This window comes from Peromyscus maniculatus, chromosome 10 (genome assembly GCF_049852395.1).
Source record: "Peromyscus maniculatus bairdii isolate BWxNUB_F1_BW_parent chromosome 10, HU_Pman_BW_mat_3.1, whole genome shotgun sequence".
Taxonomy (NCBI): Eukaryota; Metazoa; Chordata; class Mammalia; order Rodentia; family Cricetidae; genus Peromyscus; species Peromyscus maniculatus.
In genome coordinates, this window is record NC_134861.1 from 100,250,928 (window position 1) to 100,273,215 (window position 22,288).

Consider the following 22,288-nt stretch of genomic DNA (forward strand, 5'->3'; position numbering starts at 1 on the left):
GGCCAGGATTTTTCATTGTTAAGTAGCTAAAATCTGCTTGAAAGAAGAAAAAAATTAACAAGAAAAACAGATTATCTGTTGAGACTGGAGGGAAAGAAACATTGCCAGGTCTCAACTGTGGGCTAGAATCAACCCGAAGCCTGAGAGGCCAGACAGTTCTTCCCTCCATTTCAGACAGGAAAGATTGATAAGAAGTTCCTGTGTGTTCCTACTGAGGACAAAGCAGACTTTGTAGTGGGGTGTGTGTGCACGCGTGCGCACGCATATGTTTGCACATGTTAGGGTGCACATGTATGTGTAGTTACTCCACACATGTACACATGCATGTGGAAGCCCACATTGAGATCACTTTCTACTCTGAGTCGGAGTTTTCTGGCTGAACCTAAAACTTGTCAGGTGTAGCTGGTCTCCCGGAACCGCTCTCTCTGCCTCGGAAGTGCTGGCATTGGAGACGGCAGCTACGGCTGCCTGGCTTTCCCTTGGTTCTGGGGTTCAGAAACCTTAGTCCTTATACTTGTATGGCAAGCACTTTATCCAGTAAGCACCCTCAGCCCAAGAAGCAGTGTTGAAGGCTCAGTAGCCCATGGCAGTAGTTTTAGAATACAGGAATATCTACCAAACTCAGAAATCCTGTTGACTTGCCAGCTAATTGGCAGCAACACACTAACTCCAAATCGCCATTTTGAATGGATTAGTCATACTCAGAATTTTATGTTTCCTGTGGTGATATTTTATTTGTGATCTAACAAATAAAGCTTGCCTGGGGATCAAAGGAAAAAGCCAGCCACTTTATTAAACATAGAGGTCAGGCAGTGGTAGCACACGCCTTTAATCCTAGCACTTGGGAGACAGAGATTCATCCGGATCTCTGTGAGTTCAAGGCCACACTGGGAACAGAGCCAGGTGTGGTGGCACACACTTTTAATCCCAACACTAGTTAACTGTAGAGGTCTGGAGGTCTATACAGACAGACAGGAAGTGATAGAGCTGGGCAGAAAGAGGAAGTGATAGAGCTGGACAGAAAGAGGAAGTGATGTAGCTGGGCGGAGAGAGGAAGTAAGATGGCAGGACACAGCAAGGTATATAAGGCATGAGGAAATAGGAACTCTCTCTTGAGGTTGAGGATTTCAGTCAGAGGATTTGTTATTATGCCAAAATGCAGAACTTGATAGAGATTATTAGGCCATATGCTTGCCATGTCATAGGTATGTGCTTCCTAAACCATGGTGTGTGTGTGCACATGCATTCTTGTGTGTCTGTTGTCTGTCTGTCTTTTGCCAACACTTTTACATTTGACTTCACTTTGTACCCCGTGTTTTCTTGCGGCCTTGTGGACTCCTGGAGCTCTTCCTGACAGAGGGGAGGGGCAGAGCCCCTGGCCCCCTGAAGCTCTTCCTGACAGAGGGGAGAGGCGGAGCCCCTGGCCCCCTGAAGCTCTTCCTGACAGAGGGGAGGGGCGGAGCCCCTGGCCCCCTGAAGCTCTTCCTGACAGAGGGGAGGGGCGGAGCCCCTGGCCTCCTGAAGCTCTTCCTGACAGAGGGGAGGGGCGGAGCCCCTGGCCCTTTGCAGCTTGTTCTCAGTGCTTGCAGGTGGTCCCCATGTGCACTGCTGAGTGGACCAAGGTCATCCAGGAGCTGAGCTAGAACATTAGGTCTGTGAGCCACCATGTGGGCACTAAGAACTGAACTCCGGTCCTCTGGAAGAGCAACAAGTGCTCTTAACCTCTGAGCCATCTCTCCATACCCTAGAAAATAAACTTTATAACATGGTTTTCATTTATGGTGTGGTTTGTCCATGTAACAGAAGGAAATTTGAATTAATAGAAAAGCACTTGCTAAGGATATGTTTTAAAATCTGACTTGTTTCCTACTTTGTTTTGCATATCATGATAGGAATTCTGAATCATGTTGTCTTCCCAGCTCAAATTTGAACATTTCTGTTTAGTTCATAGAAATGTTTTTATATTCAAATATTTGAGACAAGTAGTTCAGAAATCACATATTTGTGTACTGGCCATATTTTTATCTGTCCTTATTTATACCCAATACTTCTGTCCCAATCAGAAGTGAAGAGAGTTTTTTTATTCAGGGGTAGGAAGTGATGTAAAATACAAGTCTGGTAGCCTCCTAGGGTCTCATTTGTTAGTTATGTTCTATCTTTCTGACAATATTCAGTGTTAAGTAACACACTGCTTCTCATTGCGGAACTCTGTAGCATCAGCTCCCTGTCTCAGTTTCACTGATGACCAGAAGAATCCCATCTCCATATTGAGTATTTCTATGTGCTCCTATTTCCTCCTGTCACCTTGAAGCTACCTCCAAACTACAGCCACTCTGTTCCTGACCTCCCATTTTAAAATGTCATTTATTTTAATGTTTAGTCAGATAAATTGATGGCTACATTTTAAAGATTATTTCTGAGTCACATAATTAAGATTCTGTTGCCTTATTGAAAAAGCAAGGTAGTGATTCCTAATTTTAGTTTCATGACACTCAGGGTCTGATATTTTCTTCCTATCAGTGTTTAGTGTACAATACTAGAGATTCGTTGTTGGATCGTGATGTTGTCCAGTCTTATTTAAGGTTAATAAACTGCATAGCACCACAGGGTCAGCATACTACTCTGGACCAGGCCACTGTCTGTGCATCTTTGGGTACATTAGCTGAAAGCTTTTTCAGAAGTGGTGAGCCTTAGTAAGTTGGGTCTATCTGAATTTGTATTCTGATGTAAGCACTTATTAATAATGCAGAGATTTCTCAATTTCTTAATTTGTAAAAGTAATAATAATAGTATAGAATAAGAGGATGTGTGAATTCAATCAGGTAATCACACAAAGCATACCTGCATGTGGCTGGCATACTATAACACTTTGAAAGCAAATGTTAGTTGCTCTACACTTTAGATATCTGGAGAAGTTCGGTATTGTCTGGTACACCTCCCCCACTGCAGGAGTCAGCAAACTACAAGTATGAGACAAGACAAAGAAGATGTAAGGTGGACATGTAAGCCTAAGATATTTACTGTCTGGCTTTTCACAGAATAAATTTGCTATCCCCGTCTTTATAGGATTTATACTTAATGACACATATACTTAATGAAATAATTATAAGATTTCATATTACTGTACGAAAGGAGGTGATTAACATCTTAGTATTACTTTATTATTGGTAGATTGTCTTAAAATAATAACTTAGGGAAAGAGGTAAAATCCCTTGGTCCCACTAGCCTTGGAGGTTCTAAAGGGGAAACTAAAGGCAAAAAGAGGTACCCGGTGCCGGAAACAAACAAGATACTCAGACTAGAGGGTCTTAGCTGAGCCCTGCTCAAGCTCCCCAGGGGCCCTCTGGGAACCTTGCTGCCTACAGTCAGCTGAACGCACATGCCCAGGAGATTGTTTTCCTACTACACCTTACTTCTGCCTTAAGTTTGTACCTTCCAAAAATCACTTGGGTTTATTCTCAGTACGCCCGTCCCATTTGGATTTATCAATTTGATGACATAAATTAATGAATACTGTATACTCCAACAATATGTAAAATACAAAAAAAGTTCTTCTTTCCAGTAACATCAGTGTGGATGCTTTGAAAAGATACTTAGGGAAGGGGCACTTAAAGTTGCTCTTGAATTTAGTGGAAACAGGGAAGACAGGTTCTGAGATGTAACAAAGTGGTACACCCAGATGAACTCACCACAGTTTGGATCCCTTTCTTCACGTTAGAGAAATGGGAGCTAGAAATCATGATGCATACATGTTTTATTCTCGAAAGAAAAAAGAGGCGCTGGTTAGTAAATCCTCATTTTTAAGGAAAGATTGACCTTGTGAAAGGTGAGTAAGTGAAGGCACTTGAGGTGCTGTGGACAGAGCCCAGAGCTCAGCCACTGAGCTGCGTTCTCCGTCCTGTGCATTCATTTCAGGTAAAGTGTCTGTGGTGTATGCAGCTTGTTTTAAAATCCTGATAGTTTTCATTGATCAGCTGTGAATTTGGCCTTACTGTATCGGCAGTTGGACATTTGTTACACTTTACAATTTAACTTAAAATGGCTAGTTCCATGAAAGCCACAATCAAACGACATTCTCTAAAATATCTGTCAAGAATTAGAGAGCATAATGGTGACATCTTTAGAAAATGTTTCTCCACTGTTCTGCGTTTGGTCCTTAGTCGGTCATGTGTCCCTTCAAGCAAGAACACTTAGAAGTTATCTCCTCTAGAGCCGTTTTCTGAGTAATCCAGGCCATTGTTCTGCCTGGAATAGTGAATCTAGTTCAGCTGACCCTGGGAAACACTGAGCAGCGTGGCACAAAGCGGCAGCAGGGGAAACTGGGGCATCTGGACAGGGCCGGAAGCAGCACTGCCAGTTGAAATTAAATTTAGTCAGAAGAAGAAAATAGTTTTTGACATGTTGGAAAATAAAAAGGATGCATCAAAGATTCTTAATATGCCATACCATCCATGGCATTACTTTTTAACCGGAGGCAGATGTCCTAATTAAAAAGGAATCTTTTCTAAGTTTCTATTTTAAGGTCAGAGCAATCACTTAATCCTTAGACGCTCTTAATGCTTTCTCTGGAAAGAGCTAGCATGCCGAGAGAGTTAAATCTTGTGATGCAGACACAGGATTAGATTAGATTGTAGGAAACATGTACAGTAAATATGAGAGAACATAGGGAGGAAGCCAGAGCCCCCTGAGGGCTGCTGGGCTCCAGTGCTGATTTGACCGTGGAGGAAGGGAATGGACTGCGTGCACTTAGGCTGCTGTGTATGTCTGGGGAAGTCCTCACAAGGCTTTTGGGAATTGCCCAAGCAGAGTCACCCATCAGAAAAGCCTGGCTCACAGATTCAAAGTCACCTTTCTTATCTCCACTATGCTCAAGCGCTGGCAAGAATGATTTATGAGAAGGTGGCCTCAGGATTAGTGTGGTTTAGATTCCAGAGTGCTGTTACCGGGGCTGTATGTGAGTTACAGTCAGTGGTTGAAGGGATGCACGCTCCGGGAATGTCCCCATGTAAGTCGAGACACATGCTGTGTATTTATGGTCTTTACGATTAGGCTTAGCGAGAGAAACTGTAGATGGACTGTCAGAATTCTAATGGTGTCGTTCATGAGGAGTTTCTCAGTGAATTGGGCATGGTGGTGCACATCTAATTCCAGCACTCAGGTGGCTGAGGCAGGAGGGTCACCAAGTGTTTGCAATCCCAGCCAATCAGTTCAGATAAACCTGAGAAACTTAGTGAAGCCTCTCTCAAAAAATACCCTGCAGCAGTTGTTGGATGAGCATGCACAGACTGTGGGTGTGGCTGAGGAAAAGGAATGAAGCACGGAACAGAACCGAGTGCACACATTAAATTCAGTGAGATTAGTGTAGTCAGGGAGGCTGCTGAGCGGACTTGTCCTGGAAGACAAGCCAGTGCGCTGTTTGTTGTTGTTGTTGTTTTGGTTTTTTGAGAAATGGAGTTTCTCTGTGTAGCTGTGACTGTCCTGGAAACCAGGTTGGCCTCGAATTCAGATCTGCCTGCCTCTGCTTCCCGAGGGCTGGGATTAAAGGTGTGAGCCACCACTGCCTGGCCTCTATGGCTAACTAGTGGTTTAGCTCTGCACTCTGATCTTCAGGCAAGCTTTATTTGTTAGATCACGAACAAAATATCACCACGTTACTACAAACATCTCATAAATTAAAGCTCTTGCCATTTGTCTTTCTGTCTTTAGGAAGGAATCATAAACTGTAATGCGTGTAATCTGTTCAACAGACTCAGTCAGACTTTAAAGACTCTGCCTTTGTCGTACTTTATGCTTTTTGTTTTCTTCTATTTTTTTAAGATAGTCTTGGCTGGAATTGTCTGTGTAGACCAGACTGGCAGCCTTGCACTCTCTTCCTGTCTGCCTTCCCAGTGCTTGGATTAGAGGCGTGTGCTCCATGCCTGGCTCCTGTATTTCTTAGACCATGGATAGGAACCTATGAGTCTTTTTTCTTCTTTCCGTGTGTGTGTGTGTGTGTGTGTGTGTGTGTGTGTGTGTGTGTGTGTGTGTGTTTCATTTTGTTACAAGTGTGCTTCCTGTAGGTACAGTTTTGGAGGTCAACCTCAAGTAATCTTCCTCTGTTGCTGCCTACCTTATATTCTTTAAAAGTACATTTATTTTCCATGTGTACATGCATGCATGCATGCCATGGCATGTTGGTGGAGATCAGAGGACAGTCTGTGGGAGGCAGTTCCCTCCTTCCACCATGTGAGTCCCAGAGATGGAATTCAGGCCATCAGGTTTGGTAACAAGTGCCTTTACCCACGGAGCCATCTTGTAGGCCCGCCACCTTGTATTTTGAGACAAGGTCTCTCACTGAATCTGGAACTTTCAAGTAGACTGGCTGGCTAGTAACCCCTAAAATCTACCTGTCTCCATCTCCCTATGCCTCTAAGGCTGGGGTTACAGGTGTGCTCCATCATGTCTGGTGAGAAGAAGGTATCAGATCCTTTGGAACTGAAGTCTCAGATGTTTGTGAGCCACCGTGTGGGTGGTAAGAATCAAACCTGGGTCCTCTAGGACAGCAGCCAGTGCTCTTAACCATTGAGCCATCTCTCCAGACAGTGTGAGTGCTGGTGATTCAGACTCAGGCCCTTACGTGTGCACACCAAGCATTTACACACTGAGCCGTCCTTTTTCTGAGAAGGAATTTAAAAGCTAAAGGTTTTCTGAGCAATGCTTCAGCCGAGTGCCACAGACTGTGGTAGGTTCCTGAGAAGGTTTCACTGTGTAGCCTTGGCTGACCTAGAACTCACAGAGATCCCCACCTGCTTTTCCTTTGAGTGCTAGGACTAAAGGTGTGCGCCACTGGGTCCGGTGATGTATTTTTCTTTCTTTAAATTAAAGATGTATTTCCTAATTTTTTGAAAGTTCTTTACCAATGTGTTGTATAAAGTGTGTTTAACTGTCAAACACTAGGGAGTTTTCACTGCATCTCCATTACTGAGTTCTAGTTCAATCCCTTGCAGTCCTAGCACATTCATTATTTCAGTTAAATATGGAGGTTATTCTGACGGCACAGAATGTCTGTCTTGGTGAATATGCTAATGTACTTGGAAGAGTTCCGTATTGTGCTTTTTGTCCTCTGAGAAATCTCTGTCCATGGCTGCAGAGATGGCTCAGTGGTGGCCCACAGCCCTCTGGGACTTCAGTCCCAGGTGATCGATGCCCCCCCTCTCACATACATGTAAGCAAAGTGCTTATACACATAAAATAAAGATAAATAACATATTAAAAAACCACTGTCTACTCCAAAGTTAAAAGATTTTCACCTGTGTTTTCCTTTCCTTGAAGATTTTATAATATTAACTTGTACGTTTAGTGGTGGTTCTATTTTTAGCTGTTTTCTGTAGTGGTGTGAGGTGTCTGGATGACTACTGGTTTCTAGTAAGTGACATTGTGGTGTTTGAAATTATGCCTTCCGGTTTTTTCTTGGTGCTTGTTTGAGGTATATGTTTCGTGTGTGTGTGTGTGTGTGTGTGTGTGTGTGTGTGTGTGTGTGTGTGTGTACTGAAAACACTTGGCAAATCCAGAAATAAGATAAAAAGTCAAATCAGTGGGTGGACTTTTGCTCTCTATTAGGTCATTCTGAATTTGTCTGTAATGTTCTGTGTAAGTTTAGTATAGAAGCTTTATATGGGTCCCCCCCCCCACATTTGCTCTATGTTTTGGAACCTTTTCCATACTAGTATAAGTGGAATTTTTTTAACCTCCCCTCTTCACTAATATGCAGTTTGCGGTTTTATTTCTGGATTATTTCTTGACATTTTACCAAAAATTTATACTGTGACCTGTGTCCTAGTTAATGTTTCTATTTCTGTAATGAGACACCATGACCAAAGCAACTTGGGGAGGAAAGGGTTTCTTTGGCTTACACTTCCACATCATTGTCTGTCATTGAAGGGATCAGGACAGGAACTCAAGCAGAGCAGGAACCTGGAAGACAGGAGCTGACACAGAGGCCATGGAGGGGAGCCGAGTACTGACTTGCTCACCATGGCTCACCTACCCAGGGGTGGCACCACTCACATTTATGCTGGGCCCTAGCCCATTGATCACTAATTAAGAAAATGCCCTGCAGGCCTGCCTGCAGCCCAGTCTTAAAGAGACATTTTCTCAATTGAGGTTCTGTCTTGTCCAGTGACTCTAGCTTGTGTCACAGTGACATAAAACTATCCAGCACCGGCATGTGACTCTCGGGTGGTGCTATTTTAATATAGACAGGATTTCCCTTGCTTTTGGATGGCAAGTAGACTTGATCACTTTGTTGTGGTCAGGTATTAACTGATTCAAAGCTGTCATTACAAGGACATGTTTGTTTCCTGACCTCTTCATCCTAGAGTTTGAGGATTCAAACTTGAATCCTGGTTTTGTCTACCAAAACTCCTTTCTAATGTGCCAAGTTGTAATAGTGCCCATCAAGCCTGTGAAGACTGCCAGGACACCACCTGCCACAGTAGTCCTACAGATGCCTTTAACACATGCTTATTTCCTAGTACGTTTACACATGTGTGCATATGCATGCATGTGTGCGAGTAAGCCATTGACAGCGTGCCCGCCCCTCCCTCTCTCCACTCCAGCCCATCCCCCACCAGAGTTAACAATGTTCTCTATGTCTTACTCAGTGCACATTCTCAGACCTGCAGTAAAACCCAGTACAGATAAAATCATTGAGTATTCGGAATTAAATAATTGATTAATATTTTATTTGAGAAGACCTCATAAAAACGCAAAAAGAAATCTCTCTTCTGTCATTTTCTCAGGCCTAGAATACAGCTTTTACCAAACACAACTGTAGTGAATTCTAAGCCAGATCTCAGAACCTCTATTGAAAAGTTTCTCTTAAAAAATCATTGACAAATTTCCACATCTTTCCTTTTTTTGTAAAATTTATTTTTATTTTTATGTGTATGAGTGTTTGGCCTATATGTGTTTATGGGCACCATATGTGTGCCTAGTGCCCACATAAGAGGATTTTGGATGCCCTGAAACTGGAGCTGTGGACGGTTGTCAGCTGCCTTGTAGGTTTGGGAACCTAATTTGGGGCTGCTACAAGAGAAGCCAGTGCTCTCAACCAATGAACCGTCTCTTCAGCTTGTCTTTTTCTTTTTCTTTTTTCTTTTTTTTTTTTTTTTTTTGAGACTGGGTTTCTCTGTGTGGCTTTGGAGCCTGTCCTAGAACTCACTGTGTAGACCAGGTTGGCCTTAAACTCACAAAGATCTGCCTGTGTCTGCTTCCTGAGTGCTGGGATTAAAGACGTGCACCGCCACCGCCTGACCCTTGTCTATTTCTTAATAATGTTCATGAAAGTTAGTAAGTACATCTTTGTTCTTTATTTCTCCATTTGTAAATGGCTTATTTTCTTAGTCTTGTAAGTATAAAGAGCTTTCAGGAGGAAGTGTGTAAGTGATAATAAAGGCACTGTAACTAGTGTTTTACTCAGTTTGTTTGTTGGTTTTGTATTTTGAGACAGGGTCTCATGAGATTGCTCAAGTAGATTTTGATCCTCCTGCCTCAGCTTTTCAAGTGTAGGATTACAGGCATGTGCTCTCAAGCTTGACTTGAGTTAATGTTTTAAACAGAAAAAATGTTTAGATATAACTGTTTATAATTTTGTTACAGGAATTCTATCAATGAATGCAAACAAGACAGATAGGTTGTGTTGAGACAGGTTGAAATGAAAGGTTGATAAGAAGCCCGCTTGCACAGTATGTGAATGCTCACCTGCTTTCCTCCTCTTTCTTCAGGGCCATTTTAAGTGCCAGGTCTGGTTATTTTGCTGCCATGCTGAGCGGCTGCTGGGCTGAAAGCTCCCAAGAGTGTGTTACTCTTCAAGGGTAAGTGAGTGTGATGTTCTGCGAGGTGGTGTGGCTGGACTCGATTACAGAGGACACAGAAAGCACTCACTCCTGTGTGCTCAGGAGAACTCAACAAGTGACATTTTCCGAAACAAAAGGCAGTAGAGAGCATTTAATGGTAGAGATCTTGTATGGATCTGCTCAGGCACTGTAACAGAATACCAGAATTGAGTGGCTGAAATAACACAAACCCATGTTCTCACAGTTCTGTGGACTGAAGGTTCAAGATGTTAATAAAGCTGATGTCTGCCAGGGCTTGTGGACAACCACTCTCTGCATCTCACATGGCTTTTGCTATTTGTGTGTCTCTTAAGAGCACTAATCCTGTTCTACCTAGGCTCCATCCTCTGGCATAACTTTAGCTTATTTATTTCCTTAGTAGCTTCATTGCCACATGCTGAAGGTTGGAGCATCAACATTTGAATTTGTCCATGTTGACAGCTCTCAGATGTGTGTGGCTCCAGTTCCAGGAATCTGATGTCCTCTTCTGGACTCCGTGGGCACCAGCACACATAGACACATAAATAAAAAATCTTAAAACAACTTGAAAGATCTGTATATCATACTGATGAGATCTCTTTCTTTGAGATGAATTTAAAATGCCCTCTGAGTGTAGGAAAGGTTGAGGTAGCAGAAGACAGATCTTTTCAGTGTGATGGTCTTAAGGGTAGCTGCTTTTGTGTTAATTTTGGAAATTGGCTGGGTCTGTTTTATATAGTATAGACATCTGCCTTTTTTAAAAAACTGTCAATATATTCTATGAAAACTGAATTCAGTGAGAATTCAAATTAAGGAATAATACTAGTTTGATTCAGAATTCAACTTTTTAAAGCCTTTTTTCTACATTTAGTGTGTGTGTGTGTGTGTGTGTGTGTGTGTGTGTGTGTGTGTACATGTAAGACCACAGCATATGTGTGGAGGTTAGAGAACAACTTTTAGGAGCCCATTCTTGCCTCCTGCAGTGAGTTCAGGGGTTCAAACTCAGGTCTTCACTTTGCATGGCAAGGGCTTTACCTACTGAACCAACTTTTTGACGTTCATTTAAAATGACATGGTTTTTTGTTGCTCAGATTCAAAGAACTATATCGATTAAGGGATTCCTCAGCAAAAGAGAGTAATTTATAGAGTGTGTCTAATTGTTTTCCTGTAACAAATCTTAAAATTTTGTGTAAGTTGGTGACAGTTTTAACCAGCTGGCACATATCACGTATGTCTTTGTTCTTCTCTGCCCTCAGCCAATGTGTAATAATTGCATTCGTGCTTTCTGAGTTTCCTCCACATTCACCACGCCAGTCATCCTTTGAGGTAGAGTATTGTAGCCCGAGAAACCAGCTCCAAGGCTGCAGACAGGGCTCAAAGAGAAAGCTACAGCTTAGGGAAACTTAGGGCTTCTTATCTGAGGCTTTTTAAGGAATAGAATGAATTTGTACATGTTCTGATACTTCTCTCTTTATTCCCTCATATTGGCTCCCCTTTATTCTCTCATGTTGGTTCCCCTTATTCTCTCACATTGGTTCTAGATCTCTTTGTCTTTCACAGCTATATATACCCAACTGACCCTCTCATGATGAATATAGGAGTTACATTTTAAGGTCACATTCCATTTCTTAAGTAAATGATAAGAATCAGAGTCATCCCAACAATACACATGTAATAAATCTCAGCTTCCTAATTGGTGGGGCTGTAATTTGCAGCCGCAACTGCAAAGAAAGAACTAGTCATTGTTATCTAACTGGAGAGATTGTCTTACAAAGGATTTTAAAGGAATTATAAAATTGAACTATTGAGGAGTCTAAGAAAAATAAGGAAATTGTGTACTACATCATGTATTTCTGAGTGTAATAACATTTTAAACTAACATTTTGTGATTAGTTGTAAATGCTGGGCTCTGTCGGACTGGGAGTGTTTATAGAGAGAGCTGTGTCTTAAATGCTTTGGTTGGAACTCAGGTTTACCTTAATTCTCTTAATATCAGCTCACTTTGGCACTCTCTAAGGCACAGTGACACTAAAAGCATTTTAAATCTTGAAATATATTTGTCTGTCCTGTGTGTAACTTTAGACCATAAAAAAGGAAACTTAGAACTCTTTCTCAGGGCTATGAAGTACTGAGATTAGGAATTTGTGCAGTTAATTACTGTCCTATGTTATCAGCCAGGCCTAGCAACAAAAACTGGCATAGCAATTAGGTTACTTTGTACCTATAACCTTGGTTCAACAAATCAGACAGCTGGCTCTATGTTTTTGTGAACTGGACTGCTTTTCCTGGGAACAATTTATCTTAAAAATCATTAGCAAGGCACCTGGTCTAATCTAAAGTTACTTTGAAGCTTTATATCAGCTAATAGTATACAGCTGTCTTGACAGCTGGGGAAATTCAACTATTTTCCTACATCAGCCTGAGCTGTGATATAAAGCAGGCCCTAAGTATCTCACAATCCTCGTGGAACAATAGGCCTATTTATGAAACATACCCTAGGATTATTTCTATTCATCAGAATTATACAGCTTAAGGATAAATCATCATCCATGGATTTAAATGCCTACTAGATGGAATATATCTATGAGATAAACACACTACAATACAGGAGGCGCAGGATTTCCCACTCCAGATACATCATATCAGATACCAAAGGTACAGCAGAAGCAAATGATATTTCGGAGTCTGTAGTCTCGTGGCCTTGCCTAAAACAAGGTTGATCCATCAGAGATTTTCCTCTTGGTGGATTGACACCTGAACTTCAGTTGCCACCTGCTGCACTTCTGATATGTCCACCAGCAGTGGAGAAGGTGGATTCACATATTGAAATGAGTAGACGTAAGACCAGAGAAGTTAGATGTCTTTCCAGGTTTACATGATTACATGGAATATGAATCACATTTATTGATTCTTATTATAAGTGTTTTTTAATGGAAAAAAGTTTTTCCATACAATATATTCTAAACAGTTCCCCCCCCAATTTCTCCCAGATCCTCCCCACTTCCCTACCCACCCAACTTCATGCCTCCTTCTCCACCCCTTTAGAAAACAAACCAAAACCCAAAATAAAACAAAACAAAAAAAACCTCACACACAAGAAACAGACACACAAAAACAAGACCTATAAAAACACAAAATCAGAAGCTATTTACAAGCAAAAGAGCAGTAAGACAAAAAAAAAAATGCCCATACAAAGCAATATCAGACAAAATGTCTATAGAAATACCATTGAGTTCATTTCTGCTGCTGGACATGGGGCCTACCCTTCAGGTAGCTATACCCCGACTTCTCGGTGCCCTTTTCTGTCACTCTGTGGTGGTGTCCTCATGACACTTTCCACTTTCTGGTGTGTCCTCGTATGTATTGTGTATTCAGTTTATTTCTTTCTATGTGTATGAATGCTTTGCCCGCCTGTATGTCTGTGCACCACATGCATGCAGTGTCCAAGGAGGTCAGAGAGAGTATTGGATGCCCTCGACTGGAGTTATAGAAGGTTGTGAGCTGTCATGTAGGTACTGAAAATTGAACCCTGGTCCTCTGGAAGAGCAGCCAGTGACCTTAACTGCTCTTAATGATCTTTCCAGCCCGTTTGTGTGTGTGTGTGTGTGTGTGTGTGTGTGTGTGTGTGTGTGTGTGTGTGTGTACATATATATGTAAGTATGTATATGTATATAACTATATGAAATTTTTTTGTGTATTTATTATCCATGTCCTTCCCTTAGACCATGGTTCTCAACATGTGGGTCACAAACCCAAAAGACTATTGGAAAATTCAGATATTTACATTACAGTTCATAACAGTAGCAAAATTAGAGTTATGAAGTAGCAATTTCATGGTTGGGGGAGTCATTTCAAAGTGGGGGAGAAACTGTCTTAAAGTGTCACAGGACTGGGAAGGTTGAGAACCACTGCCTTAGACTGTAAGCCTCGAAGTCTAGAATGCAGCCTGCTACTTAATAAATAATGTGCACAAAGAGTTGACAATGAACAGACAGGTGGGAGAATAAAGTTCCTCTGTTATCCCATCTCTCACATGCAGGAACTTGAAACCTTAAAAAGCATAGAGTTCAGATGGTGATTAGTCTGACCTGAGACCTATGTTTTCATTGGTTCTTGTAACTGAGTACACTAATGTTCTTGTCTTCTACAGTATTTATCTGGTTACATTTAAGCTGGAAAGTGCTTTAAATCTGTTCACTTAAGCTGGGCTATTTGACTAATTTGTTGTTATTCTAGGTCAGTTGATCCTGTCTTTGTAAACACTTGATAATAAATACAAATGAGCTCCATCATAGGAGCATGAGCACAGTAGCAAAGCGTCTGGGGACAGCAGGAAAGTCACCCAGCTGCTCTGTGGCTGCAGGCGCCAGTGTGTAGATTTTACTGCTTGTTTTCAGTAAGGTTTCTTTGTTTGTATGTATTCACTGTCTTTTACTTAAGCATGCCACTGAACTGTATTTTAGTGTGAATCTTAACAAGTCTTATTAATGAAATCAAACCCAGAGCCAGGTATTTGGGTGAATGCTGGAAGATCAGAGAAGCAGAACAAGCCACAGTCACCTCACCTTGCCAGTTCCTCAGACTAGAAGCCTCTCAGTCCTCATCCAGAATGAATCTCAGCTGAACTGTGCTAGAAGCCTAAAAGCTTAACCAGCCAAATGCTGCTAGTTTCTGGTCTTCACGCCTTAGATATCTTTCTGCTTTCTGCCATCACTCCCTGGGATTAAAGGCTCACTTCTTGGAATTAAAGGTGTGTGTCACCATGCCTGGCTGTTTCCAGTGTGGCCTTGAACTCACAGAGATCCAGAGGGATTTCTCCTCTGGAATGCTAGGATTAAAGGCGTGAGTGCCACCATTTTCTAGCCTCTGTATCTAGTGGCTGTTCTGTTCTGTGACCCCAGATAAGTTTATTAGGGTGCACAATATTTTGGGGAACACAATATCACCATAAATCTCTATGAATGTTACTATGTCGGGCTCTTGAAAAGCCCGGATAAACACACAGCCAAGATGTGTTGTAGGAACTGTGCTAGAGTTTGAGGCTCACAAACTATAGATGATAATGACTGGCATGTTCTAAGGCTGAAGTCTTATCACTCTGCAAGTGAGAAAATGTACGTTTCACATTTTTCTGAGTATCAAAGATGCAGAGCTTTGAATTATCACAAGCTAGTATATAGGCAAAGCAGAGGCCAGCAAATATTTATTAAATAGTTACATATTTTTAACTCTCTTGCTGTGAAGGTTTTAGAGGAAGGTTTGGGTTCCTCTGTATATGTCCTAATAAGCCATTTATCCACTGTTTGCCAAACATTTTATACACACACACACACACACACACACACACACACACACACACACACACACAGTCTATAAAGGCAGACGGTGATAAGACCTTGGAAAACTTGCTTAATTTTGGTTTCTAAATCTATAAAACGAGACTAATAATAGTATTTATTTCAGAGTTACAGTGATTAAATGATGTAGTAACATTCAGTGCTTATTTCAGGGACTTGCTTATAATTCATGTTAATAACCATTACTTATTAACACTCAGGGATGGGTCTATGTGTTTATATTTGTCTTGAGGAATTAAGGAAACAGATACAGAGCCACATGTCTTGTGTCTAAAAGATGGAATCAGTAGAGAAGGAGAAACACCACACAGTGTACACTAAAGCATTGATGTATAAGTGATTACAAGTGGCTCAAGTTTAGAAAACCCAGATGTTCATTTATGTTGGAATAGCTACTGGATAGAGCTGGAGGTGTGTGGTAAATGGCTGTATAACAAACTGAGAAATTGAACTCCTTGGGCTTGTGGGACAGTTCAGGAGGACACTATAAAAGATTTGCATTTTTGCATAATCACTGTAATACTGATGTAGATGGAATCCAAGCAAATTTTAGGCAGGAACCCTGTGATGATAACACACAGCTACACTATAGATGGGAGAAAGTGAAAGGCTAAAATGGGGCAGCAGGAAGGGGATACATACATCAAAATTCAAGACAGTCTTCAAGTTGTAAACGACAGGATATAACAAGGAAAAGATTAAGATCACCCCCAGGGCCTGTCTTAGTTACTTAGTTACCAAGACAACGTATTAAAGTAAGCGTTTAATTGAGGGCTTACTTACAATTGCGGAGGGTGAGTCCACCACCATTGTGGTAGGGAGCATGATAGCAGGCAGGCAGCATGATGCTGGAGCAATAGTGAGAGCTTACACTTGATCCCAAGCAGGAAGCAGAGAGAGAGAGGCTGTCAAAGCCCACTCACAGTGACATTCCTCCAACAAAACCACACCTCCTAATCCTTCTAAACAGTCCACCTACTGGGAACCAAACATTCGAATATGTGAGCCTAAGTGGCCATTTTCATTCAAACATCACAGGTCTCACCTTGGCATCTAGATGAGAGTCAGTGAGAGTTTGTTTCAATGGTAGGGATGGGTAAGTAAATAGCATACTTCCTTCCAGTTCATAATAAGATAAATGAATCTTCACATGAAGTGAGAAAACAAGACAGTGTTTATATCTTACAAAAATCTTTTAAGTGTTCCATTGAACTAATCCACAATGTACTTTACTGCAAGAACCGAAGTTGGCTGAGTTACTGTTTGCCTCTAAGTCAGCCCACCCTGAAACGATTTCTGCCTAATAGGTGTACATTGTCTCTCTCACCTGCTCCCACTGGATGATCCAAACAGAAAAGAGACTGCTCAGCAGTAAAGGCGTTTGCTCTATAAGCCTGAAAACCTGACTTCAGTCCCTGGAGCCCATGTAATGGTAGAAGGTGACAAGACCCCACAGGGTTGCCCTCTGGCTCCACCGGCACACCCGGCATGTGCACCCATGTTACGTGCATTATGATAAAGTTTTAAATGAAGGAGAAAGTCAGTTTATCTCTTATCTTAGGCTCTCTCTGATCAATTGTTATCTACCAACCAGATACATTGATTCCCTTTCAAACAGAGTGGTGTATATTGGGAAAGACAATTCTTAACAATGCCATCAACAAGATAGTATTAATGAAAGTTTGAGATGAAAAGGGAAGGAAGTTGTCTTTATTTTCTGTTGCTAATAACAATACCACAGACTGGTTAAATTAGAGTCAAACAGACAATCTGAGCCTGAAGCAGGAGGATGACCAGTTTGAAGCCAGCCTGGGCCATGTAGTAGCAGACCAGTCTGACTTGCATAGTGAGATTCTGACTTCAAAATGAATGAGAATGGTATAGAAAAGGAGATGAAGAGAGGGAATGAAAGGGGAGAGGAAAGAAAAAATTAAAGAAAGGAGGGAGGGAGTAAAGAAGAGGGGAAGCCTTATTAACACTCTGCTTGGTTGACCTGGGGTATTCTGGTCCAAGATTGATGACTGCTTTACTGCTAGCTGAGCCCCAAAGTGTCACAGACAAGGGCACCCCAGAGACCTAGTCCAACTGGTTTTTATAGTAGACCAACTTTAAAGATAATCCATTAATCCTCATGAATGCACAATCCTAAACACATGGCTCTGTCTTTAATGTCCTAGAGTGGAGATTAAATTTCAACATAGCAGAGGTCGTCACCCAAGAGTCAGTAAATCATACAGTTACTACAAATGTCAATTCTTGAGTTGTGTCTTTATTCTTTCACCTAATTCAGGACACCAACCAAGCTAGAGCCCCCCCCCCCTCTCTCTCTGTGTGTGTGTGTGTGTGTGTAGTGCTGGAAATAGAATCCAGGGGCTTTGCATACTCTGTCACTGAGCTACATTCCCAGCAATAGATAGGACTGAATGAATAAAAAATTTGGACAGCAACCTCTAAAATCCCTTATAACTCAGAAATTCTGGAAAAAGATGCAGAAAAAGTCTTTGCCAAAATCAAAGAACCTTTCGTGATAAAAAGTCCTGGAGAGATTAAGGATACAAGATACCTAAAAAGGCAATCATTCTAAACAGAAAAAAACAACAAAAAATTCAAAAGCATTTCCATTAAAATGAGGAACAAGACAAGGATGCTCTCTCTCACTTACCTGTTCACTGTTGTGCTTGAAGTCTTAGCTAGAGCAATAAGACAACTATAGGAGACCAAGAGGATACAAATAGAAAAGGAAGAAGTCATCCTTTTGTGAAGACAGTACAATTTTTTACGTAAATGATCCTAAAGACTCCATCAGGAAACTTCTACAGCTGATAAATACTTTTAGCAAAGTACTAGGATACAAAGTTAACATACAAAAATTCTATATACACATGACAAATAGACTGAGAAAGTATTCATGGAAACAATAACTTTCACAATAGCCTCAAAAATATTATCCTATGGTAACTCTAACCAAGCAAGCAGAAGGCTTATATAATAAAAACCTTAAGGCACTGGAGAAAGAAATTAAAGCAGACACAAGAGAATGGATGCTTATGGATTGGTAGGGTTGGTATAGTGAGAATGGCCATGCTACCAAAAGCAATCTGTGCATTCAAAGCAATTTCCATAAAAATTCCAACACAATTCTTTACAGAAAATGAAAAGATAATCTTTAACTTCATGTGGAAACATGCACACAAACAGGCTAGCTGAAATAATCCTGAAAAATGAAAGTACTGCTGGAGGTATCACCACCCCCAATTTCAAGTTGTCCTATAGAGATATAACAATAAAAAATAGCATGTATTGGTGTAAAAATGAACACACTGATCATTGTAATTAGAATAGTAGAATAGAAGGCCTGGACATAACGCCATACAAGCTACAGACACCTGATTTTAGACAGACAAGCTATGGTGGTTGTGGAACTACTAGAGAGAGTCACTATAAGGAAGTGTAGCCTTGTTGGAGGAAGTGTGTCACTGTAGGGGTGAGCCTTGAGGTCTCTTTTGCTCAAACTTCCCTCAGTGTGACAGCCAGCTAGCTTCCTGTTGCCTGTAAGATGTAGCACTCCCAGTTCCAGCCCCCTGTCTGCCTGCACACCACCATGCTCTCCATTGTGATGATAATGGACTGAAACTCTGTAGCAGGAATCTTAGAGAGTCTTATTAATAAAATCAAACCTGAGGCCAGTTATTGGGGTGAACACTGGAAGATCAGAGAGACAGAACAAGCCACAGCTAACCTCACCTGGCCAACTTCTCAGCTGATCTTGTTTCCTCAGACTAGAAGCCTCTGTGTCCTCATATCCGAATGGCTCTCAACTGAACTGTGCTGCTAGAAGCCTGAAAGCTTAACCAGACAAATGCTTCTAGTTTCTGGTTCTCACGCCTTATATGCCTTTCTGCTTTCTACTATCACTCCCTGGGATTAAAGGCTTGCTTTCTGGGATTAAAGGCATGAGTCACCATGCTTGGCTGTATCCTTGAACACATGGATTTCTGCCTCTGGAATGCTAGGATTAAAGGCGTGTGCTACCACTGCCTATCCTCTATGTTTAATATTGTGGCTGTTCTGCCTCTGACCCCAGATAAGTTTATTAGGGTGCATAATATTTTGGGGAACACAATACCACCACAAACCTCTGAAACTGCAAGCGAGCTACTCCAATTAATTGTTTCCTTTCTAAGAGTTGCTGTGGTCATGGTGTCTCTTCACAGCAATGAAAACCCAAAGTAAGACAGAAGCCAAAACTACACACTGGAGAAAAGACAGCATCTTCAACAAATGGTGCTGGCCAAACTGGATAGTTGCATGTAGAAGAAAGACAATAGATCCATATTTATCATCCTGCACAAAACCAGCTCCAAATAGATCAAAACCCTGAACATAAGACCAGATATCCTGAATTCAGTAGAAAATAAAATAAGGAATAGGCTTGAACTCAACAGCACAGGAAAAAGACTTTCTGAACAGGATCCTGATAGCAGCACACTAAAACCAACACTAAATAGAGCCTCATGAGACTGAAAAGCTTCCATAAAGCAAAGGACACTATACTTTGAGGAGAGGCAACCTGCAGAATGTGAGAAGATATTTACTAATTATCTGACAGAAAGCTAGTGTTTAGAACACAAAGAACTCAAAAGAATGGAACATCAAGAAAACAGCCCGATTTAAAAATGGGGTATAGAACTAAAGAGAGTCCTTAAAGGACAAACCACAAATGGCTCAGAAACCCTTTAAAAATGTTCAACATCCTTACCCACCTGGGAACAGGAGCTAAAACCACATTGAGATTTCATCTTACTCTACTCAGAACAGCCAAACCAGTGAAACAGATGACAGCTCGTGCTGGTGAGGGTTTGGAGTAGGAGGAACACTCATCCATTGCTGGTGGGAGAGCTAACTTGTCAACCACTATGGAAATTAGTGTGGCAGTTCCTCAAAAAGTTAAACTACTGGCAGATACACAGTATACTACTACATAGCTCTTGGGCATATACCCAAGGAAATCTGCATCTTACAACAGAGATACTTGCTCATCGCTGCTCTACTCATAATAGTCAGAAATTGAAACAGCCTCGAGGTCCAACTGATGAGTGGGTAATGAAAATGTGGTACATTTACACAATGGGATATAGGTGGATGGAACTGGAAACAGTCATCCTGAGTGAAGTAACTCAGACCCAGAAAGGCAAACATGTATGTTTTATATGTTACCATTTATGCTTTCGAATATGTGTGCTTTATTTAGAGGACCCACAGAGGTTAGGAAGCTAGTAAGGGACCCGGGAAAGAAGGGACTTCAGGGGACATAGAATGTGGTGTTATAAAAGACAACAGGGAAATTAGAACAAGAGAATTAAAAGGGTAGGGAGGACAGGGTAGACTTGGAAATGTGAAGACGGATAGCTAACACTACAAGCCTTGTAAAAAGCCGAATTAAAACTGCTGTAGGAGCTTCCTAATATATATACATATATAAAAGGATTTTAAAAGACTCATTCATATAATGAGGAAGACAGTGTCCCAACTAGATATCATATGATACCAAATAAAAACCCCAGTACCGTGAGTAGGTTGCATTTTTATTTTTTTGAGTTTTTGGCCAAAAGGGCCCCTTAGGCCCTCCCCAGGCGCTCAAGGGTATTGCCAGTTTTACTGGTTACCCTCCACAACCTGATAGTAAGACCCTATTGCTGAAGACACTTGTTGCATAGAACATGGAAAATGTAGCTAGAACTGGAAGCTTCATCTCCATTGGCTAGCTGTCATAGTGTGAGAAGACGCTAAACCTACAACTAGGAGAGAAAACTAAGCCTCAGCCTCACCCAGCTGTGAACCTTGGAGGCTATAGTAATGACCCGCCTGAAAGACAGTCTACCAGTGCAATAGTGGTACGGATATTACGGGAGTAACCAACCATGTTTAAAAGTTAAGGCCCACTCCATGAGGTAGAACTCATACCTGATAGTGTTAATAAAACTGAGGCTAATTATTGTGCTAAATTAACACAGCAGTAAAATGACTCCTGTGACACACTGCTATACCTGTAGACAGTGCATTGCTCAGCCCTCATCAGTAGGTGGTAATTTACAGAGACCCACCACTGGACAGCATGCAGAGAGGGAGAGACTTAGGAATTCTCAGCCCTAAATGGCGTGTCTTTAGCACACCCCTCCCCTCAAGGCTCAGAGATCTATGCAGAAGAGGGGGCAGAAAGATTGTAAGGCCAGAAGTGATTCATGATTTTAAGGAAACAGCATTTTCTAGACACAGCAGAGCAGATCCACACACACACACTCACAGAGACTCTGGCACCATGAGCGAGATGCACACAAGCTCAAGCCAGACAAAACCCCAGCATGAAGGAGAGGCAGTGGGCACGAAGTCCCATCCCCTCTGGAAGCTGTTCACAAATGACAGCTGCCAGGACAAGGAGGTGGAGTGTGGGAGCCCGTTTTCAGGTTCCTTGTGGCTCTACCCAGCAGGTCCACATAGAGAGGATGATTAGACCACAGGCCTGAGTGCAGGTGTCTGAGATGGTCTGCACTTGGCTGTAGTGGGTAGCCATTCCAGCTTGGATCTGGAAGTTCCAACCCCCATTGAGACTCTGGCAACTGTCACGCCTACAAGGCGGGGCCAAGGGAGGCGTCTGGAGACCCGAGAACTGGATGGGCCAGCGCTCTCTCTGTTCCTGGACCCTAGACGGTGAAGGTTGACTGAGCAGAGCTCCAGAGAACACCACTGGACTGTGATACATCTTCCCCAGACCCCCGCAATATACCTATTCCTTCATTTGTAAGTTGGGCGTCAGATATTGGTGAAATTATTAAGGCCACTCCACTTAGTTAAAAGGAAGATTTATTTAGTGGGTGACTTACAAATGAAGGAATAGGTAGATCCAAGCTGGAATGGCTACCCACTACACTTGGCTGTGCTGGGGGAGGAGGTCTTTTGCTCCACCCCTTGGCGTCTCTATAAAAACCCTGGGGCAGAGACAGTCAGGGCCCATTGGGAAAGGTTCCAGGCCCTCTGGAAGCTATCCTTTATTTTCTGTTTATCTTCACAATCTAAGTC

General features: G+C 41.9%; 1 protein-coding gene across 2 annotated transcripts in view; it reads left to right on the forward strand.

Moving 5' to 3' along the window:
- The window catches only part of Btbd8 (BTB domain containing 8), a 70,727-nt gene that overhangs the window by 16,484 nt on the left and 31,955 nt on the right, over positions 1-22,288 (forward strand). For both annotated transcript variants that reach the window (XM_076546932.1, XM_076546931.1), the window contains exon 5: positions 9,765-9,854. In XM_076546932.1, coding sequence (XP_076403047.1) covers positions 9,765-9,854 — 90 coding nt within the window. The remainder of the gene's footprint in view (positions 1-9,764; positions 9,855-22,288) is intronic.